The sequence below is a fragment of the Bos indicus x Bos taurus genome, chromosome 7 (genome assembly GCF_003369695.1).
Source record: "Bos indicus x Bos taurus breed Angus x Brahman F1 hybrid chromosome 7, Bos_hybrid_MaternalHap_v2.0, whole genome shotgun sequence".
Lineage (NCBI taxonomy): Eukaryota > Metazoa > Chordata > Mammalia > Artiodactyla > Bovidae > Bos > Bos indicus x Bos taurus.
The window spans coordinates 71,672,640-71,700,637 of record NC_040082.1 but is presented as its reverse complement, the minus strand read 5'-3'; the positions used below and the strand labels follow the sequence as shown (position 1 = coordinate 71,700,637).

Here is a 27,998-nt window from a genome sequence, read left to right as displayed (position 1 = left end):
AGTGTGAGTCCGCCACGCCCAGGTCAGACTTTATTCTGGATTGGCTGGCTGTTCTGCTAGGTGCCCTGTGAGCGCAGCCCATGGATCAGCTCGTGCATCGTCTTGTTGAGAATGCCCCCATGCACACCCCGCCGGCCCATGAGCACGAGAAGCGCCCGAGGCGTGTGGCCCACGCAGATGGCGCGCCCGTCCAGACCCTTGGTGCGTGCATCCAGCACTCCGTCACCCTCCGCCAGCAGGTGGTCTCGGATGACGCAGCAACGGCGGCCCGCCACGCACAGCCCGGCCTGCAGGAAGGTGCTCCGGTCTGGCCCGGTGAGCACACCCACCTCCTGCGGTGAGATGGCCGCCAGCAGGCCCCCAGGCCTCGAGGCCCACACGCAGCGATTGTCCGAGTGGCCCACAATGGCCACGTCGTCGATGCGCTGGTCCCGAAGCACTGCACTGATGTAACCTTTCCAGTCGCCCATTCCGGCTCAGAGTGCGCCCCTCGCTTCGCACTTTCCAGGGTTGTCCAGCTGCGCCATGTGCCCACGATGCCCAGGACACTATGACGTATTCAGGGGCGTGGTTATGAAGTTGAGGTAACCGTGACGTCACATAGGGGTTGCCTACGCTGGAGAATAGGGTGGGGGTGAGGCCGCGGTTGTACCTATCGCCTGAGGCGGTTTTAAAGTTGGCCTGAAGGAGGGAATTGCACAGCAGTCAAACTAACTCTAAAACAACAACAACGAAAACAAAGCTCTTACTTAAATGGTCCGTCAGGCACAGCATCAGTTCAGTTCAGTCGCTTAGTCGTGTCCGACTCTTTGTGACCCAATGAATTGCAGCACGCCAGGCCTCCCTGTCCATCACCAACTCCCGGAGTTCACTCAGACTCACGTCCATCGAGTCGGTGATGCCATCCAGCCATTTCATCCTTGTCGTCCCATTCTCTTCCTGCCCCCAATCCCTCCCAGCATCAGAGTCTTTTCCAGTGAGTCAACTCTTCGCATGAAGTGGCCAAAGTACTGGAGTTTCAGCTTTAGCATCATTCCTTCCAAAGAAATCCCAGGGCTGATCTCCTTCAGAATGGACTGGTTGGATATCCTTGCAGTCCAAGGGACTCTTAAAAGTTCTCCAACACCACAGTTCAAAAGCATCAATTCTTCGGCACTCAGCCTTCTTCACAGTCCAACTCTCACATCCATACATGACCACAGGAAAAACCATAGCCTTGACTAGATGGACCTTTGTTGGCAAAGTAATGTCTCTGCTTTTGAATATGCTATCTAGGTTGGTCATAACTTTCCTTCCAAGGAGTAAGCGTCTTTTAATTTCATGGCTGCAGTCACCATCTGCAGTGATTTTGGAGCCCCAAAAAATAAAGTCTGACACTGTTTCCACTGTTTCCCCATCTATTTCCCATGAAGTGGTGGGACCGGATGCCATGATCTTCGTTTTCTGAATGTTGAGCTTTAAGCCAACTTTTTCACTCTCCACTTTCACTTTCATCAAGAGGCTTTTGAGTTCCTCTTCACTTTCTGCCATAAGGGTGGTATCATCTGCATATCTGAGGTTATTGATATTTCTCCCGGCAATCTTGATTCCAGCTTGTGTTTCTTCTAGTCCAGCATTTCTCATGATGTACTCTGCATATAAGTTAAATAAGCAGGGTGACAATATACAGTCCCGACGTACTCCTTTTGCTATTTGGAACCAGTCTGTTGTTCCATGTCCAGTTCTAACTGTTGCTTCCTGACCTGCGTACAGATTTCTCAAGAGGCAGGTCAGGTGGTCTGTATTCCCATTTCTTTCAGAATTTTCCACAGTTTATTGTGATCCACACAGTCAAAGGCTTCGGCATAGTCAATAAAGCAGAAATAGATGCTTTTCTGGAACTCTCTTGCTTTTTCCATGATCCAGTGGATGTTGGTAATTTGATCTCTGGCTCCTCTGCCTTTTCGAAAACCAGCTTGAACATCAGGAAGTTCACGGTTCATGTATTGCTGAAGCCTGGCTTGGAGAATTTTGAGCATTACTTTACTAGCGTGTGAGATGAGCCCAACTGTGCGGTAGTTTGAGCATTCTTTGGCATTGCCTTTCTTTGGGATTAGAATGAAAACTGACCTTTTCCAGTCCTGTGGCCACTGCTGAGTTCTCCAAATTTGCTGGCATATTGAGTGCAGCACTTTCACAGCATCATCTTTCAGGATTTGAAATAGCTCAACTGGAATTCCATCACCTCCACTAGCTTTGTTCATAGTGATGCTTTCTAAGGCCCACTTGACTTCACATTCCAGGATGTCTGGCTCTAGGTCAGTGATCACACCATCGTGATTATCTGGGTCATGAAGATCTTTTTTGTACAGTTCTCCTGTGTATTCTTGCCACCTCTTCTTAATATCTTCTGCTTCTGTTAGGTCCATCCCATTTCTGTCCTTTATCGAGCCCATCTTTGCATGAAATGTTCCCTTGGTATCTCTAATTTTCTTGAAGAGATCTCTAGTCTTTCCCATTCTGTTGTTTTCCTCTATTTCTTTGCATTGATCGCTGAGGAAGGCTTTCTTATCTCTTCTTGCTATTCTTTGGAACTCTGCATTCAGATGCTTATATCTTTCCTTTTCTCCTTTGCTTTTCACTTCTCTTCTTTTCACAGCTATTTGTAAGGCCTCCCCAGACAGCATACATGAGTTTAAAAACAAAAGAAAGGTGCCCTGTCTGGACAGCCAGACACCTCAGGCCTGATAACTATTCAACCCTCAGAATGTGGTTCTCAGACATGAGGAGTATCAGAATCTCCTGGAAAGCTGTTAAATAGATTGCTGGGTCCCAACTCAGAGTTTCTCCCATCCTGTACTGTGGGATGTAGCCAGAGAAAATGCGTGTCTAACAAGTTCCCTGCTGACAGTCCAGGAACCACACTTCGAGATCCACTGCCCTAGTGAGAATTAGGGCAGGGGTAAGGGGCTTCCACGGAGAAGGCGATGGCACCCCACTCCAGTACTCTTGCCTGGAAAACCCCATGGATGGCAGAGCCTCGTAGGCTGCAGTCCATGGGGTCGCTAAGAGTCGGACATGACTGAGCGACTTCACTTTCACTTTTCACTTTCAAGCACTGGAGAAGGAAATGGTAACCCACTCCAGTGTTCTTGCCTGGAGAATCCCAGGGATGGGGGAGCCTGGTGGGTTTCCGTCTATGGGGTCACACAGAATCGGACACGACAGAAGCGACTTAGCAGCAGCAGCAGCAGCAGCAAAAGGCTTCCAAGCCAGCAGCCTTAAGAGCCTACACCACGGTTTTAATGTTGAGTACTTTTTTTTGTTTTTAATCTTTTGGTAGCGGCATGTAGGATCTTAGTTCCCCCACCAGGGAATGCACCCCCTGTATTGGAAGCATGGAGTCTCAGCCACAGGACTGCTAGGGAAGTCCCTAATGTTAAGTACCTCTAACAATGGTTCTCAACCTCCACTGCTGATATAATCACCTGGGGAGTTTTAAAAACATCCTGCCACCCACCTTCATCCCTAGAAATATTGACTTAGTTGACCTGAGGTAGATATTGGGCATAGGTTCAAAAAGCTCCTCAAGGTGATTTGATGTACAGTCGAGGTTGAGAACTCCTGTTCTGTAAACTTAAAATATTAGTTTCATATTCATGGAATCACTTCGCACTGGTTTGGTACACAGTGTGGCTTAGTAAATATCAGCTGGACATGAATTTAAATATTGCATCAGATCTCAATAGATTCTGTTCCCTGGGTCTGAAGAAGTTGAGTACCAGTATACTATTTTGGGTAAAGAATTTGCCTGCAATGCGGGAGCCCTGGGTTCGATCCCTGGGTTGGGAAAATATCCTGGAGGAGGGTATGGCAACCCACTCCAGTATTCTTGCCTGGAGAATCTCCAAGGACAGAGGAGCCTGACAGGCTACAGTCCATGGGGTTGCAAAAGAGTCGGACACAATTGAGCGACTAAGCACACAGCACATACTGTCTTGGCATTTCCCAACAGGACCTTGAAGAGCTGAACCTTTCAAGCAGCTTCAAAAGCACTTTATTGAGTGCCTATGCCATGCCTGGCCCCGGGCTGGCAGCGCTGGGGGGAATGGAAAACAATCCTTGCTATCCATAATCCCCCGTCAGCCACGCTTCCATTCCAGAACTGCTCAGAAGGGAAAGCAGTCGCCGGGCTGTCAGGAAGCGGTGTGCTCCCGAATCCAGGCTAGGTAGTTGGCCACGTCTGTGTACACACCTGGCTTGAGGCGGTTGCCGCAACCTGAGCCCCAGCTGACTATGCCTCGCAGGATGAGCTGGCGCTCAGGGGTCTCATCCTCACACACTAGAGGGCCTCCGGAGTCACCCTGGATTGGGGACACGTGGCTCAGGGTCCTTGGCTGGGAGTCCGCCCTTGACTGGGTTGGGGAAGGGCGCCAAGCGGGGCCCCAGGCTCACCTGGCATGCGTCGGTGCCGCCCTCGAGGAAGCCAGCGCAGAGCATGCCCTGGGTGAAGGCTGCTCCGTGCACGTCGGGGGCGGAGCAGCGCTGCGGGTCGATGAGTGGCACCTGAGCCTCCTGCAGGAAGCTGGAATATTCCCCACCTGCGAACCGAGAGCACCTTCCTCACACCCTCCAGGGTCCGCTTGATGCCCAGGACATGGACCTGGCTTTACTAGGCTCTTTCAAACCCGCTATAATCTCCTGTCTCCCTCGCAGCAAGCCCAGGAGGGAATGAGTTGCCTTTAACACCTATCTCATAGTCAGGAAGGCAGAGAGGAGCTGTGATGTGAATGAACCAGGAGAAACAGGACTGCTTCTGAACCTCACCCCCACTTCCCATCCAGTGGCTCAAAACCTTGCTCCCCATCCAACCCACCTGCGGCTCCATCGCGGGCCAGCGTTCTAATAGCCCTTGCAGCCCAGTGCCCAGAGGGAACCCAGAGAACATGAGGCTCTCCTGCTTCGCCATAGGAGTTCTGGGGACTTCCCCACTCCCCCGACAGTGAATTTCAAGCCGTTGGAGAAGCAGACTGCAGAGGCAGGGGCTCTGCGTGTCCCCACAACCCACCAGATCGGCCCCACCTGCCCACCTACAGGCTTCTCTTGCCTACCCCGGTGGCCAGAAGCCTCCTTCCCGCTTCCAGCCGTTCTGCCTACCCTCGAACTGGTGACCCCAGCCGGCCACCTCGCAGACTGCGGCTTCGGATTCGGCGGGGCGGGCGGCGGTACTCGGCAGGCACACTGGCTGAACGAAAGGCGACGGGTGCGCGCAGCAGCCGTCCGCGCTCTCCTGCAGGCGCACCAGAGCTAACCCGGGCGGGGAGAAGCGTAAGACCCGGACGCCCGGACTTCGAGCCCTGCCCACCCTTCCCCCAGATCCCCGCGGGGGCTCCTCCACGCACCCAGGTCGTGCTGGTAGGTGATGGGCGAGAAGGCCTCGTGCAGGCGGTAGTCCCGCACTGCCAGCGTCTGGCACTGCTCACAGCTCTGGTTGTGGCGGTCCTGGCCGAGCACCACGGTCAGCTCCTTCGGCGCGGGTCTGGGGACAGGATCGGGAAAAGGAAGAGCGCTCAGAGCGGGCTACTGGCATCCTGCGGGAGCCCACTTCTTCCGAACCCCCAAATAGGTTTCGGCTTCCTCCTGGGAAGCTCTGAAAGGGAGAAGGGGGCAAAGGTGGGCGGGGCCGCAGAGAGGTAGGTCACGAGTTCGGGTGTTGCGCGGAAGCTGAGCGCAGAGGAGAGAGGCGCTAGGGAGGTCCCGGGCTGGGAGCTGAGCTCGAGGACACTCGCCGGTTCTGCAGACAGTGAGCCGCAGTCAGCACCCAACAGGGAGCGATGAGGCTGCCGGCGCAGAAATGTTGGTCCCAGTACAGCGCGGCGATGTAGGGGTGCGCCCCGGGGAGCGCCACCAGTCCTCCGACGACGCGGTTCAGCGAGGACAGCCATTTGCGGAGCCGCTGGCCACAGCCCCCGGGGCCTCCGCTGGCCAGAGGAGTCGGCGAGCACCAGCCTGTGGGAGGAGCCCAGGCTGAGGACCTGGAGACCCACTGTCGATCGGTTGGAATATAGCTCGTCCTACGCCCTCTACGCTCGCCCCTTCCCAACTACCTGAAGTCAGGGATGGAAGCGGGGTCTGGGTCGTGGACTCAGGTTTCTGCAAAGCCGATGGCGAGGGCAAGGGGAAGTGCTCGTGCCCAGCTGCGGCCTGGCACGGTGCCAGGCGGCAGTAATTCCAGCTCAGTCGGTCGCCTTTCCAAATGAAGCACCAAGGGCGGGTGTCGTTGTCGGGGTTCCTGTAACCACGAGGTGGGGTGGAGGCGCTATTTTGAACGTGAGAAGCCCTAGAAGGGCCCTGGAGCGGAAGGGGACTTCCAGCCGCGTCCCACGCGCGCACCGGCAGAAGGCGTGGTCGCCCAGTCCCCAGTTCAGCACTTGCTCTGCGGTCACATTCCAGTAGGTGGCCTCGGAGGCCCACGACTGACAGGGTGCGCCGGACAGCGTAGTCCCCGCCATGCCGCGGTAGCTGAGACCGTGGTCGCGGTCGTCGTAGCAACTCGCCTTGAGGTCTGCAGAGAGAGGAGGCTCCCCGCCGCTAGGTGATGATTTGGTCCCTGCCCCCCGCCCCCAGCCGCCCTCTCACCCACGGCGCCACTCCCCCTCCTCCCTCTCTGCAAGTCCTTCCCACGTGGGGGTAGGGCTTCTGCTTCCTAGAGACCTTAACTCACCTACATCGCACAAACGTCCCGCGAAGCTAGGGGCACAACGGCACAGGCGATGGCCCTCCGCCTGCAGGCAGCTGCCCCCGTTGAGACACGGGTTGGTGCGGCAGACTGGGAGAAGGAGCACTCTGAGTCACCCCTAGGCCCAAAGACGGCCCAGAGAGCTCCCTCTTACACTGGCACAGCACCTGGCCTCCGGCCAGCCTTTCTTCCTCACCTTCCACTCTGGTCCCTGCCCAGCTCCCCACCAGTCTACTCACCCTGGCTGGCCAGTGGCTTGCATTGGGCATTTGGACCCTTGCACTGGCACTTGACCACACCTGCTGGCTCAAGCCTATGCCATATTTCATTCTCATGGAAGAACCGGAAAAACTGGGGCTCAAAGCACTTCTCTGGGGACAAAAGGAGAAGAGGGACCATGCCAAGTCTCCGGGAATCCACAGGACTTCTTCAGTGGGTCTGAGGCTGCCCCTGTTTCCCAGTGTCCCCATCCCTGGCCTCAGCATCTCCTCACCTTTCTGGCAGTGCTTCCCAGTGAAGTGATCTGCACAGATGCAGCGTGGGCCATCCGGCATGTTCACACAGGTCCCTCCCTTCTGGCAGGGATTGTGTTTGCTGCAGTGGTCTGAGAGATGGACACAGAGGGAGAAAGAGCAGGGAGCCTGAGTCAGACAGATAGGGGCCAAGTCCCTACCCAAACGTGCTTGTCTTTTGACTTTGGCCCTCCAAGTTTCCAAGCCTTAGTTTACCCACCTGCAAAATGAGGCTACCCACTCTTAGAACTTCTCCCTCTGGGGGAGAGGGAGATAGGTGGGCCCAGAATCCCATGTATTTTGGGTCTGATGATACCCAGGAGAGGAGGTAGGGGTGGGGAGAGGGCCCTGGGTCACTCCAAAAGTCGTATGGCACCTTTCACTTTCTTGGGCTCCAGGCAGTATGCCCATCGTTGGTCCTTCTCAAAGTTGGGGGTAGTAGCACACCTGTAGAAAGAGAGAAAGCTTAAGATGTGGAAGTGACCCAAGTGCCCATCAACAGATGAGTGGTTGAAGAAGAGGTGGTACATACACAATGGAATATTACTCAGCCATAACAAAAGAATAAAATATTGCCATTTGCAGCAACATGGATGAACCTAGGGAATTAGTATACTAAGTGAAGTAAGCCAGATAAAGATAAATATTATATGATATCACTTATATGTGGAATCTAAACAATAATACAAGTGAATCCATATACAAAATAGAAACAGACTCACAGACATAGAAAACAAACTTACAGTTACCAAAGTGGAAAGGGAGGGGCTAAATTAGGAATATGAGATTAATGGAGAGAAACGACTATACATGAAATAAATAAGCGACAAGGATTTACTGTATAACACAAGTAATTGTTTTCAATGTCTTACAATAACATATACACACACACACACACATATGTATTCTCCAGGCCAGAATACTGGAATACTGGAGTGGGTAGCCTTTCCCTTCTCCAGGGGATCTTCCCAACCCAAGGATCGAACCCAGGCTCCTGCATTGCAGGCAGATTCTTTACCAGCTAAGCCACTTGGGCAGCCCATGTATGTATGTATGTATGTATGTATGTATATATATATATATATATCTGAATCACTTTGCCCAAGGGGCTACTCTCACCTCCCCTATCACAATCCCCTCTCTTCAAGCAGGGTTCCCTGGACAGAAGGGTGGGCAGAGTCCACAGAAGACCCCTGCTCCAACCCTTCCTGGGTAGTCTTACCAAGGTCGGGGGCCTGGCCGGCCTCTGTGGATGCATTTATGATGCAGCTGCCGGTGGTACTGGAAGGGGAAGTGGCAGGGTTCCCCGGTGACAGTGAGAACTGCAGGGATAACACACTCTTTAATGCCTTTCCCCGTGCCCCCACTGACCAGGAACCACCCTCACAGTCTGGATGGAAAAAGGATAGACCTTTGAAAAGACCTTCAAGACCATGCGTGCATGCTATGGGGATTATCCAGGCAGGAATACTGGAATGGGATGCCATGCCCTTCTCCAGAGGATCCAGGGATTGAGCCTGTGTCTCTTATGTCTCCTGTACTGGCAAGCGGGTTCTTTACCACTAGTGCCACCTGGGAAGCCCTGCCTTCAAGACCATACCCTGCTTAAGAGTTGGGTTCTGGAGTCTGACAGCTGGAGTGGACTCCTGACTCCACCAATTACTAACTGGGTGACTTTGGACAAGTCTGCCGACCCCAGGCCTAGAAGACTGCTTGCCATAAAACAGGCACTTAATAAATACTTGCTGAATGTTGAAGTTACTTGACCATTCTGAGCCTTACTTGCCTCATCTCTAAAATGGCAAAAATAGTGCTCGCTTTGGCAGCACATATACTAAAATTGGAACGATACAGAGAAGATTAGCATGGCCCCTGCGCAAGGATGACACGCAAATTCGTGAAGCGTTCCATATTTTAAAAAATAAATAAATAAATAAAATGGCAAAAATAATACATAGTAAAGATGAAGGGTTTAGGTTTTGCAAGATTAAAAGAATTGTAGATGGATAGTGGTAAGGACTGCACAACAGTATCATCATACTTAATACCACTGAAATGGACTTAAAAATGGTTGAGGTAGGGACTTCCCTAATGATCTAGTAGTTAGGAGTCCACCTTCCAATGCAGGGGATATGGGTTTGATCCCCAATCAGGGAACTAAGATCAAGATCCCACAAGCTGTGGAGCAATTAAGTCCTGAGTGCTGCAACTACTGAACCTGTGCTCTAGATCATAAGTTCTGCAACTAGGGAGGCCCCAGTGTGCCTCAACAAAGACCCAGTGCAGCCAGATAAGTAAATAAATGGTTGAGGTAGAGCATTTTATGTTATGTGTATTTTACCACAATACAAAAAAAATAATAATGATACAGGTCTATTTGCACAGAAAGATATTCATATAAAGTAAGTAAAAAACAGCATGTCCTATTTTTTTACAAGTATTTTTACATATGCATAAAAAAATAAATCTAGAAGGATATCTCCAAAATTTCTAAAAGTGGTTTTTGGAAGATAGTGGATTGTGGGTAACTTTTCCTTCTCATCTATTTCTGTAACTTCTGTAGTTTTTACAGTAAAAATATTGCTATCATAATTTTTTAAAAATAGTACAATTGAGCTTCATTATTCAGATTCCGTGTTTGCTTATCTGCATGTCTCGCTAAAATTTATCTGTAACCTCAAACCAATACTCAAGGTGCTTTCATGATCATTTGTCGACATGCACAGAGTGGTGAAAAATTTGAGTCACCCGAAGTGCACATTCCCAGCTAAGGTCAAACGAAGTGATGCTCTGCTTCTTGTTCAGCTCCTACTGTAAACAAGTGTCCTTTTCACACTCTATTTAGTGCCATATTTTCAAATTTTGTGCTTTTGGTAAATGATTTTGCTTGAAAATGGCTGCCAAGTAGAGTGCTGGAGTGTGGTCCAGTGTGGTCCTATGCACAAGAGGGCTGTGATGTATATTATAGAGGACATTTTCAGACTAGGTAAGCTTCATCCAGGTGTGAGCTAATACTGTCACTGGCCATGAGTTCAGTATCAATGAATCAACAACATCTATTAAGGAAAGTGTCTTTAAACAAAATCACACATAAGGCAAGGTTATATATTGATGGTGATGAAAATGTAACCAGAACTCACAGGAACCTAACCCTATATTTCCTCTAGGAGTAATGGCGCTGTTTTTGTTAATTCAGTGTTCATGGTGACTTTATAGAATACGACTGCTAGGAATAATGAGAACTGACTGTATATACTTCAAAGGAGTGTTATGAAACTTAAATGAGATTGTGTCTGTAAAACACTGAGAGTCTGGCACAGTCTGTGTTTGATATACATTAGCTCATATTTTGTTGTTAAAGGCACAGTGGCTCTTGTGCTGAGGGCCAAATCACGGACAGGATAGTAAAGAAAGAGGGAGAAGCATCTGAGATAGACCTTTAAGATGCAAATGGAATGGGAAAAAAAGTAAGTGAAAATTGCTCAGTTGTGTCCAACCCTTTTCGACTGTATACTCTATGGAATTCTCCATGCCAGAATACTGGAGTGGGTAGGCTTTCCCTTCTCCAGGGGATCTTCCCAACTCAGGGATTGAACCCAGATCTCCCACATTGCAGGTAGATTCTTTACCAGATGAGCCACAAGAGAAGCCCAAATGGAATGGAGGACCTTAAGTTTGTGATTAGGCAAGGACAGAGCAGCTAGGTTGGGTCAGGCCAGAGGAAGGAGAGCTATTTGGCTGGGTGTGAAGTGCTGAAGAGAGGAGATGAGGTAGTCAGAGTTGGCTGGGCTGGGCCTCAGGGCCATGCTGAGGGACTGTCCCATCCCACCAGGCCAGGCTTACTAGAGCAAGCTCTAGTTTGCAACTCTAGGTAAATATTTAGTGTCTAGAAGAATAAAGACAATAGGGAGCTAGAGGGAGATGGCAGATATCCCTCATCTAAAAGGAAACTTGATAATAAAAGTCAATATATTTTAAGCATTTACCATGCACCAAAATGTGGGCTGAATGTCTCACCAGGATAAATGACTCATTTCTCCTTCTCAGCAACCTTAGGAGTTTTACCATTACCAGCCTCGTTTTACAGGTGGGGAAATTTAAGCTTGGAGAAGTCAAGTCACTGACCCAGAGCCACCCAGCCCATGAGTGATGAGGCTGAGATTCAGAAGCATTTGGGCTCTAAAGCCCTGCTCTCAATCCTTTTTTGTCCGTCAAGGGCCCTGGCCTTTGTGTGGCATGCCTGATGCCTGTGAGATACATCAAGAAGAGGAAAGGATGAGACAGGCCTGGGAAGCTGAGGAAGAAGAGCAGGTGCTGGGCCAGGCACTCAGATACAGCCCCAACCTGCCCTCAGGGAGCACACAGCTCACTATCACTCTGGGTCTGCAGCACCCACTTGCACAAGACCCGACACATAGCAGGCACCAGGTCTGAATGCCAGCCAGAAAACTCAGGGGGTAAGAGTGAAGACTGCCCAGGATCTTCCCTCCTACTCCAAGGGCCAGAGACTAACAATCTGCACACCCCCCCATGACTCATCCCTGTCCGAGGCTCTCTCTGGAGGTGGTCCCAGGCTACTTACCCACTGTGTGCTCACTCTCTGTGAGCTTATGCTTCTTGGGGCCCTTCCAAGGTGGAGTCTATGGGGGAGAGAAGAAGACAGGGAATTTTTCCAGAAAGTCATTGCCTGCTCCTGTCCCATGCTAGTCCCCAGCTTCCTCTCACAGCCCTGAAATGCAGAGATTTCCTCCAAAGGCCTGGCCTCATCTTTACTCCTCCTGTTGTCTCCTCAGTTTCCCTCTCCCCCAGAAATGCAGGCCACGTCCTCATAGCCACCAGTCTGTCTATTCTCTCTCTCCTCTACTTGGGCCTTATGGGCTTGCCTCATCTTTCCAAACAGGACTTCCAATCTCCTGTGCCAAAAGGTCATGGTCAGAGGCCAAAGCTGTGATAGGGACCCACTAGGGCCATCCCAGTATAACCCTCTTGGTTCCCACAGTCCTCACCGAAACCGTTGACTCCAGGCTCACCAGCAGGGCCCCCAGGAGCAGCAGAGCCCTCATGGCGTCTGTCTGTTGGTCCAACCACTTGACCAGGAGTCCAGATCAATAGAACTGGTCAAAGGTCCCTGAGGCCTGGGGAGCAGAGGTTGGTTGAGCTGCCCTTTTAGGCTGTTTATGGAAAATCAAGCAGAGTTTCCTTGATGAACCCCTAAGGATGGGAAAGCTGGGAGCTGGTGTGCAGGAGTAGAATAATAAGGAGTGGGACTCCCCCCATCTTTCCCAGATAGTAGAACTGGAAGCAGGAAGAGGGGTTGCCTCATTTCCGGTCCTACTGGGGATGAAGAGGGTAAGGAAATCCAAGAGAAACTCCCTACTTTGGGAATCTGAGAGTCCATGGGGAAGTATCTTGTTGTTTAGTTGCTAAGTCATGTTCGACTCTTTTGCAACCCCATGGACTGTAGCCCACCAGGCTCCCCTGTCCATGGGATACCCCAGGCAAGAATACTGGAGTGGGTTGCCATTTCCTTCTCCAATGGGGAAGTGTATTCATTTTCTATTGCTATCTAAAATTAACCACAAACTTTGCAGATTAAAATAATACCCATAGTTAGTTCACAAATCTCTGGGTCTAAAGTCCTACACTGCGTGACTCAGTTTTCTGCTCAGTTTCACAAAACTGAGTTCAAGGCTGAGTTCTCTGGAGGCTCTGGGAAAAATTCCCTTCCAAGGTCATTCAGGTCATTGGCAGAATTCAGTTCTTTGCATTTGTAGAAAGTGAGGTCCCTGTTTCCTTGCAAGCCATCAGCTAGGGGCTGCCCTCAACTGCTAGAAGCTTCCTGCATTTTTTGCCATAGAGTCCCTTCAATTTCCCAAGCCAACAACAAAGAATCTCTGCCATGTTGACTCTTTCTTACCCTTTGAATTTCCTCTGTTAGGAAGAACCCTGTCCCTTTTAAGGATTCATCTGATTAGGTCAGACCCACTAAGGAAAATCTCCCTCTCTTAAGGTCAACTGATTTAGGACCTTACTTATAGTCATAGCATTCTTCTACAGAAGCCTCTAGATTAGCATTTGATTAAATAACTGGGAGAAGGTATGTTTACAACGGGATCTTGGGGGCCATCTTAGAGTTCCACCTACAAAGTAAGTAAATGACCCCATGGAAAAAAATACCAAAAATGCTAAACCAAGAAGTGCTAAAATATGCAATTGGAGCGCAAGGAAGGGAGGTATGTTGGGCATGTATTATTTTTCCTTCCTAACAGCCATTTATTTTGGTTCAGTAAGGATACCCTGATTTTTCCTTTGAAAACTATTCCTCCTTCATCCCCTCCATGACTCTCTAGAGCTGCCCACTCTACCCTCAGTTCTAGGGCTGGGGATATGGCCTAGGTCTGGCCAATCAGAGTATGGTATTTCTAGGCCACAGGGATTGGTTCAGGGATAAGCCATACACAAGCTTGGCCTATCGGAGTCAGCCCTGGGACTTTTCACCAGAACTTTTAGGATAAAGGTCCTTTCTTCCTCTTGGAGTCCCTAAGAATGCAATCCTGGAGATGTTGATGGCCATCTCTGTCACTGCCTGAGGAGGTCCTGCCTGAGAATGAAGCATATGTTTGACTTCTGAGCCCAGGTCATAAAGGGATCACAGTTTCAGTCTTGGTCTCATGGATCACTCACTCTGGGGGAGGCCAGCTGCCATGCTGTGAGGACACTCAAGCAGCCCTTCAGAGAGGCCCATGAGGGAAGAAAATAAAGTCTTCAGCCAACAATCAGCACCAATTGGACAGCCATGTAGCCATGTGAATGAACACTTTTGACATGGATATTGCAGCCCCAACCAGCATCTGACCTGCAACCCTATTAGAAACCTCAAGCCAGACCATCCAGCTAAGCAGCTCCTAAATTCTTGAACCTCTAAAGTTGTGAAAATCCGAATTGATTTTTGTTGTTTTAAGCCATAAATTTTTGGATTATTTGCTACCCAGCATTTGATAACTAAAACAGGTAGAGTAATTATTGATTATTTTATTTGAGAATCTGGATCCTAAAACTAGAGATAGCCTCAAGAATTCTCAGTTACAGGTACCAATTAAAACCAATTTGAGTGGACTTCCATCGTTTTCAATCAACGAAGTCCTGACTGATCCAAAGTAATTTCTGGGAAATGAAGTGAAGACAGAATGTAGCAAATTCTTGATTCTGATGAAAGAGAGGCAGGTCATGGAAGACTTCTTGGGACAGAAACAGCAACAGGAGGGCAGGAATAGAGGCACCACTTCAACAATTGTTTTCAAAAGTGGAAGTAATGGCTAATAAGACCATGATGAAAGTGAGTCATGAGAGGTATAGACAAGCTCATTAAAGCGAAAGCACCTTCATCAGGTCTTGATTTCAGTTCCTGAATACAGTCTGTGACCCAGAACTGGTCCCCTACTGGCTCCTTCCATCTGATGAGAAACCAGCTCTCCCTCCAAATGGAAGGGGCCTTTTAAATACATCGTCACAAAGAATAGGGAGTTGCAGGTGGGAAAGGAGAGAAGGGCTTCCAGGCAGAGCAAGTATGACAACTTCACAGAAGCCTGGAGGTGGCACGTCAGGCGAAGAATGTGGTAAGCGCAGGCTGCTTTATATGGAGTATGAGATGAGACAACCAGTCTGCTGGGACCAGAGATGGATATCCATGAGTATTTGGATGTTCAGCATCTGTTCCCCCCTCCTCTTCCTCTAGTCTGCCAGTTTCTACTTGGGGTTGTGTGTGCATATACTAAGTTGCTTCAGGTGTGTCTGACTCTTTGTGACCCCATGGACTGTAGCTCACCAGACTCCTCTGTCCATGGGATTCTCCAGACAAGAATACCGGAGTGGGTTGCCATGCCCTCCTCCAGGGAATCTTCCCAACCCAAGGACTGAACCCACATCTCTTAAATTTTCTGCACTGGCAGGCAGGTTCTTTACCACTAGTGTCATCTGGGAAGCTCATATTTGGGGTCACCCCACCCCTATTGCCATCTATTCTTCCCCAGTATATATAGGACACATTCCAACCTGGGAGGTTTATTTTCAAGCATCATGTCTTTTTTGCCTTTTCATACTGTCCATGGGGTTACCCAGGCAAGAATACTGGAGTGGTTTGTCATTCCCTCCTCCAGTAGACCACATTTTTTCAGAACTCTTCACTATGATACATCCATCTTGGGTGGCCCTGCACAGCATGGCTCATAGCTTCATTGAGTTACATGAGCCCCTTTGCCATGACAAGCCTGTGATCCAATATGCTACTGGGGAAGAGCAGAGGGCAATTAATAATAGCTCTAGCAAGAATGAAGCAGCTGGGCTAAAGTAGAGACGATGCTCAGTTGTGGATGTGTGAAAAGTACAGTCTGATTCTGTAAAGAACAATATTGCATATGGACCTGGAATGTTAGGTCCATGAATAGAGGCAGATTGGATGTAGTCAGGCAGATGGCAAGACTGAATGTTGACATCTTAGGAATCAGTGAACTAAAATTGACAGGAATGGTCAAATTTAATTCAGATGATCATTATATCTACTACTGTGGACACGAGTCCCTTAGAAGAAATGGAATAGCCATCATGGTCAACAAAAGAGTCTGAAGTGCCATACTTGGGTGCAATCTCAAAAACGACAGAATAATCTCAGCTCCTTTCCAAGGCAAACCATTAAACATCACAGAAATCCAAGTCTATGTCCCAACTACTGATGCTGAAGAAGCTGAAGTTGACTGGTTCTATGTAGACCTACGATACCTTGTGGATCTAACACACACTAAAAACCAATATATATATATATATATTCTTTTCATCATAGAGGATTGGAATGCAAAAGTAGGAAGTCAAGAGATACCTAGAAAAAAAGGCAAGTTTGGCCTTGGAGTACAAAATGAAACAGTGCACACTGGTCATAGCAAACACCCTCTTCCAACAACGCAAGAGATGACGCTACACATGGACATGGACATCACCAGAGAATCACTGAAATCAGATTCATTATGCTCTTTGCAGCCAAAGATGGAGAAGCACTATACAGTCATGAAAAACAAGACCTGGAGCTGACTGTGAATTAGATCATGAGCTCCTTATTGCAAAATTAAGGTTTACATTAAAGAAAATGGGGAAAACCACTAGGCCATTCAGGTAGGACCTAAATCAAATCTCTTATGATTATACAGTGGAGGTGATGAATAGATTCAAGGGATTAGATCTGCTAGACAGAGTGCCTGAAGAACTATGGATGGAAGTTCATAGTGCTGTACAAGAGGCAGTGACCAAAACCATCCCAAAGAAATAGAAAGGCAAGAAGGCTAAGTGGTTGTCTGAGAAGGCTTTACAAATAGCTGAGGAAAGAAGAGAAGCAAAAGGCAAGGGAGAAAGGGAAAGATATACCCATCTGAATGCAGAGTTCCAGAGAAGAGCAAGAAGAGATAAGAAGGCCTTCTTAAATGAACAATGCAAAGAAATAGAGGAAAACAATAGAATGGGAAAGACAGATCTCTTCAACAAAATGGGATATATCAAGGGAACATTTCATGCAAGGATGGGCACAGTAAAGGACAGAAACCACAAGGACCTAACAGAAGCAGTAGAGATTAAGATGGGGTGGCAAGAATACACAGAAGAACTATACAAGAAAGGTCTTAGTGACCCGGATAACCACAAGGGTGTGGTTACTCACCTAAAGCCAGATATCCTGGAGTGTGAAGTCAACTGAGCCTTAGGAAGCATTACCACAAACAAAGCTAGTGAAGGTGATGGGATTCCAGCTGCGCTATTTCAAGTTATAAAAGATGATGCTGTTAAAGTGCTGCACTTAATATACCAGCAAATTTGGAAAACCCAGCAGTGGTGACAGGACTGAAAAGGTCAGTTTTCATTCCAGTCCCAAAGAAGGGCAATGCCAAAGAACATTCAAACTACTGTACAATTGTGCTCATTTTACATGCTAGCAACATTATGCTCAAAATCCTTCAAGCTAGGCTTTAGCCTAGTACATGAACCAAGAACTTCCAGATGTACAAGCTGGGTTTTGAAGAGGCAGAGGAACCAGAGATCAAATTGCCAACATTCATTGAATCACAGAGAAAACACGGGAGTTCTAGAAAAACTCTGTTTCATTGACCATGCTAAAGCCTTTGACTGTGTGGATGACAACAAACAATGGAAAATTCTTAGAGATGAGAGTATCGACTACCTTACCTGTCTCCCGAGAAACCTATACTTGGATCAAGAAGCAATAGTTAGAACAGGACATGGAACAACGGACTGCTTCAAAATTGGGAAAGGAGTACAACAAGGCTGTATATTGTCACTCTGTTTAATTCACTTCTATGCATAGGACATCATGGGAAATGCCAGGCTGGGTGAATCACAAACTGGAATCAAGATTGCTGGAAGAAATATCAACAACCTTAGATACGCAGATGATATCACTCTAATGGCAGAAGATGAAGAGGAACTAAACAGCCTCTTGATGAAGGTGAGAGAAGAGAGCAAAAAGGCTGGCTGTCTTTAACTCAGCATTCAAAAACCTAAGATCATGACATCTGGTCCCATCACTTCATGGCAAATAGATGGGGAAACAGTGGAAACAGTGACAGATTTTATTTTCTTGGGCTCCAAAATCACTGCAGATGGTAACTGCAGCCATGAAATTAAAAGGTGCTTGTTCCTTGAAAGGAAAGCAATAACAAACCTAGACAGCATATTAAAAAGCAAAGAAATCATTTTGCCAACAAAGGTCCATATAGTGAGAGCTATGTTTTTTCTTGTAGTCATGTATGAATGTGTGAACTGAACCATAAAGAAAGCTGATTGCTAAAGAATGGATATTTCCAAATTGTGGTGTTGGAGAAGACTCTTGAGAGTCACTTGGATTGCAAGATCAAACCAGTCAATCCTAAAGGAAATCAACCCTGAATATTCATTGGAAGAACTGTTGCTGAAGCTCTAACACTTTGGCCACCTGCAAGGAGCCAACTCATTGGAAAAGACCCTGCTTCTAGGTAAGATTGAAGGCAAAAGGAGATGAGGGCGGCCGAGGATGGGATGGCTAGATAGCACCACCAACTCAATGGACATTAGTTTCAGCAAACTCCAGGAGACAGTGGAGGAAAGAGGAGCCCATAGAGTTGCAAAGAGTCAGAATCCTGGGAGAGAGCACCCATTGATTGAGTTTAGGTCGTTAGTGTAGGGAGAGCGTGATCTAGTCCATTAGGCTTCCATAGTGGGAGGTGGTCACTGGAAATTACCCTTCCCTTACACAATAAGGGAGTTGTTCTTCACAACTTAGCGACTGAATAACAACAACTTCCCTATTGTGTGGGGGAAGGGTAATTTCCAGTGACCACTTCCTACTATGGAAGCCTAACGGACTACATCACCCTCTCCCTACGTTAAGGTAATCAGAGAGACCTAAACTGGGCAATGGGCTCTCACTCCCAGGATTCTGAATCCTGAACAGGCCACACAAGCAAGGATGGTGAAAAGTGCTGGGGTTGGAATCTGCCATTTCACCAACTGTACCCTGGCCAGATTGTCCCTGCTCCATGGTATAAGTCAGGATGCTTTCCAAAACCCAAGCTTAAGTAGCAAGGCAATTTAAATTTATCATTTCATATTGTAAAAGATCTAGAGTGGAGGGGTCCAGGAACAGTGCTTTCAGTAGTTTAACGATGTCATCAAGAATCCATGTTCTTGGCTGATTCACACTGTTGTGCAGCAGAAACTAACCCAACGTTGTAAAGCAATTATACTCAAAAAAAAAAAAAAAGAACCCAAGTTCTTTTTTCTTTTGTTTACTACGGTCTTCAGCGTGCATACCTTCAAGCTGATTCCTTCATGGCCACCAAATGGCTACCACAGCTCCAAGAATCATGTCTAAACTCCAGTGAAGAAGGACCTTTCCTTCCATTAGATCATTCTTAGAAATGAGGAAAGTTTCTTCCTCAAAATTCCCAAGCAGACCTCCTCTCGTGGCTCAATGGCCACAATTGGGTTATCTGCTACTCCTAACCAATCTCTAGCAAGGGTAAGGGGTTCTCTATGACTGGCTTAGGCCAATCAACCCTGGAGCCAAGTCAGGGGCATGTAGGTCAAGTGGCCTCAGGAACAAAATTGGGACTCTGCAAAAGAGTAAGAAATAGATATTAGGTAGACAACCACGCTGAAGAAGCTGAACGGTTCTATGAAGACCTACAAGACCTTCTAGAGCTAACACCCAAAAAAGATGTCCTTTTCATTATAGGGGACTGGAATGCAAAAGTAGGAAGTCAAGAAACACCTGGAGTAACAGGCGAATTTGGCCTTGGAATATGGAATGAAGCAGGGCAAAGACTAATAGGGTTTTGCCAAGAAAATGCACTGGTCATAACAAACACCCTCTTCCAACAACACAGGAGAAGACTCTGCACATGGACATCACCAGATGGTCAACACCGAAATCAGATTGATTATATTCTTGGCAGCCAAAGATGGAGAAGCTCTATACAGTCAACAAAAACAAGACCAGGAGCTGACTGTGGCTCAGATCATGAACTCATTATTACCAAAGTCAGACTTAAATTGAAGAAAGTAGGGAAAACCACTAAACCATTCAGGTATGACCTAAATCAAATCCCTTATGATTATACAGTGGAAGTGAGAAATAGATTTAAGGGCCTAGATCTGATAGATAGAGTGCCTGATGAACTATGGAATGAGGTTCGTGACACTGTACAGGAGACAGGGATCAAGACCATCCCCATGGAAAAGAAATGCAAAAAGCAAAATGGCTGTCTGGGGAGGCCTTACAAATAGCTGTGAAAAGAAGAGAAGTGAAAAGCAAAGGAGAAAAGGAAAGATATAAGCATCTGAATGCAGAGTTCCAAAGAATAGCAAGAAGAGATAAGAAAGCCTTCCTCAGTGATCAATGCAAAGAAATAGAGGAAAACAACAGAATGGGAAAGACTAGAGATCTCTTCAAGAAAATTAGAGATACCAAGGGAACATTTCATGCAAAGATGGGCTCGATAAAGGACAGAAATGGGATGGACCTAACAGAAGCAGAAGATATTAAGAAGAGGTTGCAAAAATATACAGAAGAACTGTACAAAAAAGATCTTCACGACCCAGATAATCACGATGGTGTGATCACTGACCTAGAGCCAGACATCCTGGAATGTGGAGTCAAGTGGGCCTTAGAAAGCATCACTACAAACAAAGCTAGTGGAGGTGATGGAATCCCAGTTGAGCTATTTCAAATCCTGAAAGATGATGCTGTGAAAGTGCCGCACTCAATATGCCAGCAAATTTGGAAAACTCAGCAGTGGCCACAGGACTGGAAAAGGTCAGTTTTCATTCCAATCCCAAAGAAAGGCAATGCCAAAGAATGCTCAAACTACTGCACAGTTGCACTCATCTCACATGCTAGTAAAGTAATGCTCAAAATTCTCCAAGCCAGGCTTCAGCAGTACATGAACCATGAACTTCCTGATGTTCAAGCTGGTTTTAGAAAAGGCAGAGGAACCAGAGATCAAATTACCAACATCCGCTGGATCATGGAAAAAGCAAGAGAGTTCCAGAAAAGCATCTATTTCTGCTTTATTGACTATGCCAAAGCCTTTGACTGTGTGGATCACAATAAACTGTGGAAAATTCTTCAAGAGATGGGAATACCAGACCACCTGACCTGCCTCTTGAGAAATCTGTATGCACGTCAGGAAGCAACAATTAGGACTGGACATGGAACAACAGACTGGTTCCAAATAGCAAAAGGAGTACGTTGGGGCTGTATATTGTCACCCTGCTTATTTAACTTATATGCAGAGTACATCATGAGAAATGCTGGACTAGAAGAAACACAAGCTGGAATCAAGATTGCCGGGAGAAATATCAATCACCTCAGATATGCAGATGACACCACCCTTATGGCAGAAAGCGAAGAGGAACTCAAAAGCCTCTTGATGAAAGTGAAAGTGGAGAGTGAAAAAGTTGGCTTAAAGCTCAGCATTCAGAAAACGAAGATCATGGCATCCGGTCCCATCACTTCACAGGAAATAGATGGGAAAACAGTGGAAACAGTGTCAGACTTTATTTTTGGGGGCTCCAAAATCACTGCAGATGGAGACTGCAGCCATGAAATTAAAAGACGCTTACTCCTTGGAAGGAAAGTTATGTCCAACCTAGATAGCATATTCAAAAGCAGAGACATTACTTTGCCAACAAAGGTCCATCTAGTCAAGGCTATGGTTTTTCCTGTGGTCATGTATGAATGTGAGAGTTGGACTGTGAAGAAGGCTGAGTGCTGAAGAATTGATGCTTTTGAACTGTGGTGTTGGAGAAGACTCTTGAGAGTCCCTTGGACTGCAAGGATATCCAACCAGTCCATTCTGAAGGAGATCAGCCCTGGGATTTCTTTGGAAGGAATGATGCTGAAGCTGAAACTCCAGTACTTTGGCCACTTCATGCGAAGAGTTGACTCACTGGAAAAGACTCTGATGCTGGGAGGGATTGGGGGCAGGAGGAGAAGGGGACGACAGAGGATGAGATGGCTGGATGGCATCACTGACTCGATGGACGTGAGTCTGAGTGAACTCCGGGAGTGGGTGATGGACAGGGAGGCCTGGCGTGCTGCAATTCATGGGGTCGTGAAGAGTCGGACACGACTGAGCGACTGGACTGAACTGAACTGAGACAACCACAGTTGTAATTCCTACATTCTGGTCCTCTAGTGGTCCTTTATTCCTACTTATTTCCAAGTGTATTCCTTCTAGCTGATGCTATGAACTGTTGAGGGCATTCCCATGATGTAAATTCCCTTTTGTATAAGTAGCTAGAGTCATAGTCCAATGCTTCTAGCCAGGAACTTTCACTCTCCCTTATCCCTCAAATCTAACCAGCCTTCAAGTTCTGTTCATTACACTGCCCACATATTTCTCAAAACTCTCCACTTCTCTCCATTCCTATTGCCTCTTTCTTTGACTTCCAGAAAAATCAAGGTATCAACTCTACTGAAACATAATTTGAGAACTGCTGGTGGACATCTGTCATTTCCCTTCTTTAGCATCCATTCTCCCTTTATCTAGCAAAAGCCCTCAATGTTCCTTTGGAAAGGGGCCCATTCCCCCTTCCATCAAGTGGACAGAAGAAAGCTTACCCTTTCCCTCAGCTGGAGGTGGAGTGGACATGTGATACAGGCCTGGCCAATTAGAACACTGCCTCTTTTGGAAAACTCAGGATGCTTAGATCCTTAATTCAAGGAGGAATGTTTCTCATGTTTATTCATTCTAGTTTATTTTCATTTAAAATCTTTTTTGGTTAAATTTAAGCTCTTTAGAAGTTACTTTTAGTAATTGAGACACATTACTAATACTGTAAGAATTGGCGAGACCTTGATTTAAAATTCTCTTTGTACTGAAGTTTCCTTTCATATGTATTTTGTAAAATGAAACATTAAATTTTTTGTTAACTTAATTTTTTTCTTAAAATAAAGACTTTTTCACAATTAAAAAAAAGAACACTGCCTCTTTCTGTCCTCAGTGATTGGTTCAAAAGGAACAAATCAAACCAATCAAACTGACCCAAATCAAACCAATGAGAGGCAACCCCAGGATTTTTTGCTAGGATGAAGTTAGAGTCTTTCTCTTTCTATAAAAGTGGCCCTGTTGGCAGGAAGTGAGCTTGAAGCTGCTGGCAGCCATTAACATCTCAGGAACGGGCTGAGATAAAGCCCCCCATCTCAGGGGGGCTTCCTTGTTGGCTCAGTGGTAAAGAATCCACCTGCCAGTGCCGGAAACTCAGGTTCGATCCCTGATCCAGGAAGATCCCACATGCCGCAGAACAGCGAAGCCGGTACCCCACAGCTACTAAACCTGTGCTCCAGAGCCCAGGAGCCGAAGCTACAGAAGCCCACACGCCTAGAGCCTGTGCTCTGCAACACGAAGCCTGCACATGACTAGAGAGTAGTCCCTGCTCACCACAATTAGAGAAAAGCCCACACAGCAGCGAAGACCCAGTACAGCCCAAAATAAATAAATAAATTTTAAAAATAAATAAATAAATAAAAGCTGAGTCAGAATATGGGAAAAACAAATTTTGAGTGACGCAATTTGAGACCTGAGATGCACTGACACTTGTAATCAGAACCAAGACTTGTACTTTTAAATTACTTAAATCAATACATTTCTTTTTTTTTTTTTTTTTACCTTAGCCAGTTTTAGTTGCAATCAAAAACTCCTAACTGATGCAAACAGGAATTCATTCATACGTTGTTACCATCAAGTTCCTAAAACAAAAGAAAACAAAACCCCTAGTGATCAGCTCTGTAAGTCAGTACCCTAAAGAACAGAAGAACAATGACCTTGGAAGTAGGGAGTGGAGGGAAAAAACAGCAATGAACTTGAATCAGGAAAACTTCAAATCCCATCTTGGCCACTGACCCCCAGTGTGATCACTGAGTCAGGTGCTCAGCTTTTCTGAACCTTGATTGCCACAACTCTTTAGGGAGGGACTGGCACTCAGACAATCATGGCTTGTTGAGATGCTTGAATGGGGATTCATGTGAAAGGGCCAAGCCTGGCATCTGATTGGGACTCAGTCTGTAGGAGTTTACAAAGAAACTTTCCCTAGAAAGACTATAAAAAATAAACAAGAGGAAAAAAAAGAAAAAAAATTTAAAGGAAAAAAAAAAAAGGAACTTTCCCATGTGGACACCTCTACCCCTACTTTAGCAGTTTCTACACACATGCCAGTTCCTCCTGAACATCTGGGTCCCTTTGGATCAGAGCAGAAAGGTACTCAGGTTTCTGTCTTCCCACAGCTGGAGCATCTACGGGATCAGAAGGGAGAAACTATCAAGTTCCTGCTCACAAGTGCTTGGATCCACACAGACACACACAGACAGCGCTTCTTCATAGCAGGGACTTGGAAGGAAGATTTCAAGAAATGGCAGAAGTGCCTATTCAAAGTCAAGTTTAGGAGGTCAGAAGGTACCCAGCCCACCATCCTTCATTCCTCCTTACTTAGTGGCGTCATTTTTCTCCCAAGTGTTTAGGCTGTCACCGTGGAACCTTTATGCAAATGGAAGCCCCTCCTTCCTCCAGATGAGTGAGGCCTGTCAGAACTTCTGTGATGATGGAAATATTCTCTAGCCATTAGTCATGTGTGGCTATTGAGCACTTGAAAACTGGCTAGTGTGACTGAGGAACTGGATTTTCAATTTTTTAGTTAATATAAATTTAAATAGCACATGTGGCCAGTGGCTACTGTATTGGACAGCACAGCTCCACAGTGTGACAAGAGGGAGAGGTCTATGAAATATTGTTGGAGAGCTACATGGGCCTAGATCAAATTGGGCCCTAACAGGCCATGCAGAACAGTTTGGGTTTTATTTATAAGTGTAATGGGAAGTGAATTAGTTATCTACTGCAGCTAATAAGAGATGACAAATTGCTCCCGAATTTAGCAACTTACATTACAAACCTTTACAGGCATACTTCACTTTATGGCACTTCAAAGATAGTGCAAATGGGGGAGGATCCACTTCCAAGTTCATTCATAAGGCTATTGACTTCATTCTTCTTGATGGTTGGCCAGAGACCTCAGTTCCCAACCATGTAGGCCTTGCCATAGGTCAGCTTACTTGAGGGTGACATTTCGTTACCTTTCGTCACTTTTACTGCTTTTGTTTTTTTCTTTTGGGGGCTGTGTTGGGTCTTTGTTGTTACATGCAGGCTTTCTCTAGTTGCCACAAGCAAGGCTACTCTTTGTAGCAGTGTGTGTGCTTATCATTGCAGTGGCTTCTCTTGTCGTGGAGCACGGCTCTAGGCAAACAGGCTTCAGTGGTTGTGGCACTCGGGCTCAATAGTTGTGTTTAGGGCTTAGTTGCTTCGTGGCATGTGGGATCTTAGTTCCCTGACCAGGGATTGAACCTGACTCCCTTACACTGCAAGGCAAATTCTTAACCACTGGATCACTAGGGAAGTCCCCTGATCTCCCTTTTTAAAAAGATCATTTTGAAAAAATAAATAAATAAAAAGATCATTTGGGCCATAGGTAGAGAATGGGTTGAAGAGTCAGATTCTGGGAATTGTGTGAGATACCTTCCCATTCTTATCCCATATCAGTCGCCAAGTCTTATTCGTCCCATCTCCATGATAGCTCTCAATCTGGTCACTTCTCTGCACCCCCTGGCCACCTCCCCAGCACAGGGTATCATTCCTCTTTCTAATGGTTCCTCTTAAAAGGACCTCCTGCCTGTCTTACTCAGGATGGTGGTGGTGGTTTAGTCACTAAGTCATGTCCGACTCTTGCAACCCCATGGACTGCAGCCCACCAGGCTCCTCTGTCCATGGGGTTTTCCAGGCAAGAATACTGGAGTGGATTGCCATTTCCTTCTCCAGGGGATCTTCCTAACCCAGGAAGATCCTGTATTGCAGGCAGATTCTTTACCGACTGAGCTATGAGGGAAGCCCTTACTCGTGATACATGGTTCTCAACAATGAAACCAATTCTGGGTAACTTAGGCAGACAAGGAACTGACTGGGTGCTTGTTAAAGCCACCTACTCTCCTTAAGGCCAGGCTAAATCTCCTCCCCCTCTTCTTCTACTGTCACCATAACAAACCCTCAATGGTCCTCTAATGTCTGATGTGAATCACTTGCTTTGAATTTCAAAGACCTATTTGCAAACATTGGAAACATGCTCCAGATACTAGGGACCTTGGAGAGGAAATTTTGCCTTCTCTCTAATTTCCCTAGTGGAAAGCAGGGCCTGCCTCTGCATTTTATAAGTTTCCTCCTAAAGTGGAGGGGTATTCAGATGCTGGACACCAAAATAATAGGTGTTTACAAGACAGCTTAAGCCTCTCTCTTCTGACCCTTCACCCCACCCCTAGTATGGCACACAGTAAGCAAATATGATCAAACTACTTCCTGGTTTAACACACCCTGGACAGCTCCTCACTACCCTCAAAATGAAGTCTAAACTCCTTGCCTAGCTTCCAAGGAGCTCCCTAATTCAGGCCTCTTTTGAAGGCCTGAGCGTCATTTCTTGCCCCCACCCCTCACCAAGCATACCCCAATGTGCACCTGAAACTCTAGTTCAGTGCTCTGCCCTCAGGTGCCAAATGTATAAGCCCTCACCACCTTCCTCAATAGAACTCTGAACATGTGCTGCCTCTTGCCAGAGCTCTTTCCTTCCCACATCAGTTACCTCTGAAAACTGCACATTCTAACTTAACTCTCAGGTCTCACTTGGACATGACAGCCTTCAGTGGGTGAGGTACCTGTCCTTTGTCCTACTGACCACTGGTTTTCCTTCTTTCAAGGTACTTATCTTCATTCCCCAAAATATCCTAGATCCATGCATTTCCCCGCATCTCCACTGCCACCTTCTCAGTCCAAGTCATCACCCCCTGTCTCCTGGAATTCTATAGCCTCCCCACTGCTCGTTCTGCATCCATTCTTGGCCCCTTTAAAGTCTATTAGCTAGAGTAATCTTTTAAAAGGCGGTCAAAGGCTTTGAAATCTTTCAAAGGCTTCACATTTCATTTAAGAAAAACAAACTCTTCTCCATGGTTTGCAAAGCCTTCCCGGATCTACTTAAATCCCTGCTCTTTCATTTCACATCAGACTTTTGGGCTCAGAAGCTACACAGGCCTGCTTCCTGTTCCCTGAACATAGCAAACTTACTCTAGGCTCAGAGCTTTGCACTTGCTATTGCCTCTGCTTGAAACTCTGTTCCTCTAGATCTTTGTGTGGTTGGATCTGCTCAAATGTCACCCCCTGAGACCAATTCCCTTCACTATTTTGTCTTTCTTTCCTAATAGCATTTATCATTCTCTCAGACCACCCCAATTATTTGTTTACTCATAGGATTACCATCTTGATCCTCCTTCTTGCAGGTAGGCAGAGAGACTGACTATCTTGCTGGCACCACTGTATTCCCCAGCTCCTGGCTCAGTGCCTGGCACGAAGTATGTGCTCTGCATTTTGGGATGAATGAATGGATAGGAACCAGAGAAGCCTAGTTCAATCTGTCTTTGCTTTACTTGCAAGTTTGGGCAAGCCTCCGTTTCCTGGTGTGTGAAGTGAGGGTGGAGGGAGTAGGATGTTGAACTAGAAGTTGTTGATTAGCTGTAAAATTTCAACCTTGTTTTCTTCCTAGTCTTAGGCCTAAAGCCAGCCACTGGACCCCAGCTCCCCACCTGTATAATGGGTGTGAGCTCATTCCTGCGGCTTGGGGTGGTAGCGCTGCCTTATAAGGCAGCAGAGGCCGAGGGCGGGCGAAGCCGTGTGGGTGGAGAGAAATCACAACATCCGGCTGTGGGGGCAGGGCGGGGGCGCCCGCAGTGGGCAGGCCGGAGGCCAGGTCGCAACTAGGGAGGCCGCCAGCCTTCTCTAGGCCTCTCCCTGCCTCCAATGTGCGCCCTCCAGGATGGGCCGACCCAAAAGCATACAGACGGATATACAAACTTGCTTGAGGACGGCCTGCAGAAGGCCTAGGATGCCCGACGCATCCCCTTTAAACCCTGGAGAAACCAGGGTGAACCAAAGGGACCACACCCACACCTAGTGGTCCAATCAGAGTGCAGTGCTGAGAATGACTGACCTTCGTTCATCCAATGAAATACCCGATGTCCGGGGCGTGATCCAGAGATCCCACCTCCGTTGTCCCCGAGGAGGGCTCGACCCTAATTGGCAGTTCGGTATCCTACGAAGGTGCAGAAATTCGAACGTAGGGGCTGAACCCCACCGCAAACCAACCAG

At 47.1% G+C, this 27,998-nt stretch overlaps 2 protein-coding genes and 1 non-coding gene across 5 annotated transcripts; 1 reads left to right on the top strand and 2 right to left on the bottom strand.

Annotated features, from left to right (window-relative positions):
- Positions 1 to 4: 4 nt before the first annotated feature.
- PFN3 (profilin 3) lies at positions 5 to 5,157 on the bottom strand. The gene is made up of 3 exons (XM_027546867.1): positions 5,137 to 5,157; positions 4,435 to 4,580; positions 5 to 616 (listed from the first exon to the last, which is right to left on the bottom strand). Exon 3 carries the CDS (start codon positions 468 to 470, stop codon positions 57 to 59), a length of 414 nt encoding a protein of 137 aa, XP_027402668.1. The 5' UTR covers positions 471 to 616; positions 4,435 to 4,580; positions 5,137 to 5,157; the 3' UTR covers positions 5 to 56.
- Positions 532 to 27,937, bottom strand: F12 (coagulation factor XII). 3 transcript variants are annotated; one of them, XM_027546866.1, is made up of 16 exons: positions 27,841 to 27,937; positions 23,436 to 23,515; positions 12,237 to 12,365; positions 11,813 to 11,870; positions 8,453 to 8,552; positions 7,607 to 7,677; positions 7,212 to 7,322; positions 6,958 to 7,089; positions 6,704 to 6,808; positions 6,373 to 6,544; positions 6,087 to 6,271; positions 5,769 to 5,988; positions 5,382 to 5,518; positions 5,137 to 5,286; positions 4,435 to 4,580; positions 532 to 616 (listed from the first exon to the last, which is right to left on the bottom strand). In XM_027546866.1, exons 3-16 carry the CDS (start codon positions 12,291 to 12,293, stop codon positions 572 to 574), a joined length of 1,689 nt encoding a protein of 562 aa, XP_027402667.1. In that variant the 5' UTR covers positions 12,294 to 12,365; positions 23,436 to 23,515; positions 27,841 to 27,937; the 3' UTR covers positions 532 to 571. The 3 variants fall into 3 exon arrangements, with proteins under 3 accessions (XP_027402667.1, XP_027402666.1, XP_027402665.1); XM_027546865.1 differs by lacking the exons at positions 532 to 616; positions 23,436 to 23,515 and adding an exon at positions 4,014 to 4,343 and having other exon boundaries at positions 27,841 to 27,935; XM_027546864.1 differs by lacking the exons at positions 532 to 616; positions 27,841 to 27,937 and adding an exon at positions 4,014 to 4,343.
- LOC113896770 lies at positions 9,041 to 9,147 on the top strand. Its single transcript, XR_003512128.1, has one exon. It is a non-coding gene; the product is annotated as a U6 spliceosomal RNA (small nuclear RNA).
- Positions 27,938 to 27,998: the final 61 nt, after the last annotated feature.

Excerpts from the sequence above, each read along its gene's own strand:
- PFN3 (XM_027546867.1), bottom strand. The coding sequence starts at position 470 with ATGGGCGACTGGAAAGGTTACATCAGTGCAGTGCTTCGGGACCAGCGC.
- F12 (XM_027546865.1), bottom strand. The coding sequence starts at position 12,293 with ATGAGGGCTCTGCTGCTCCTGGGGGCCCTGCTGGTGAGCCTGGAGTCA. Across the intron at positions 7,678-8,452 it reads CGGCCAGGCCCCCGACCTTG|GTGTGCTACTACCCCCAACT; the intron begins GTAAGACTACCC and ends CTCTTTCTACAG. Across the intron at positions 4,581-5,136 it reads CTGGGGTCACCAGTTCGAGG|GTGGGGAATATTCCAGCTTC; the intron begins GTAGGCAGAACG and ends CTCGGTTCGCAG.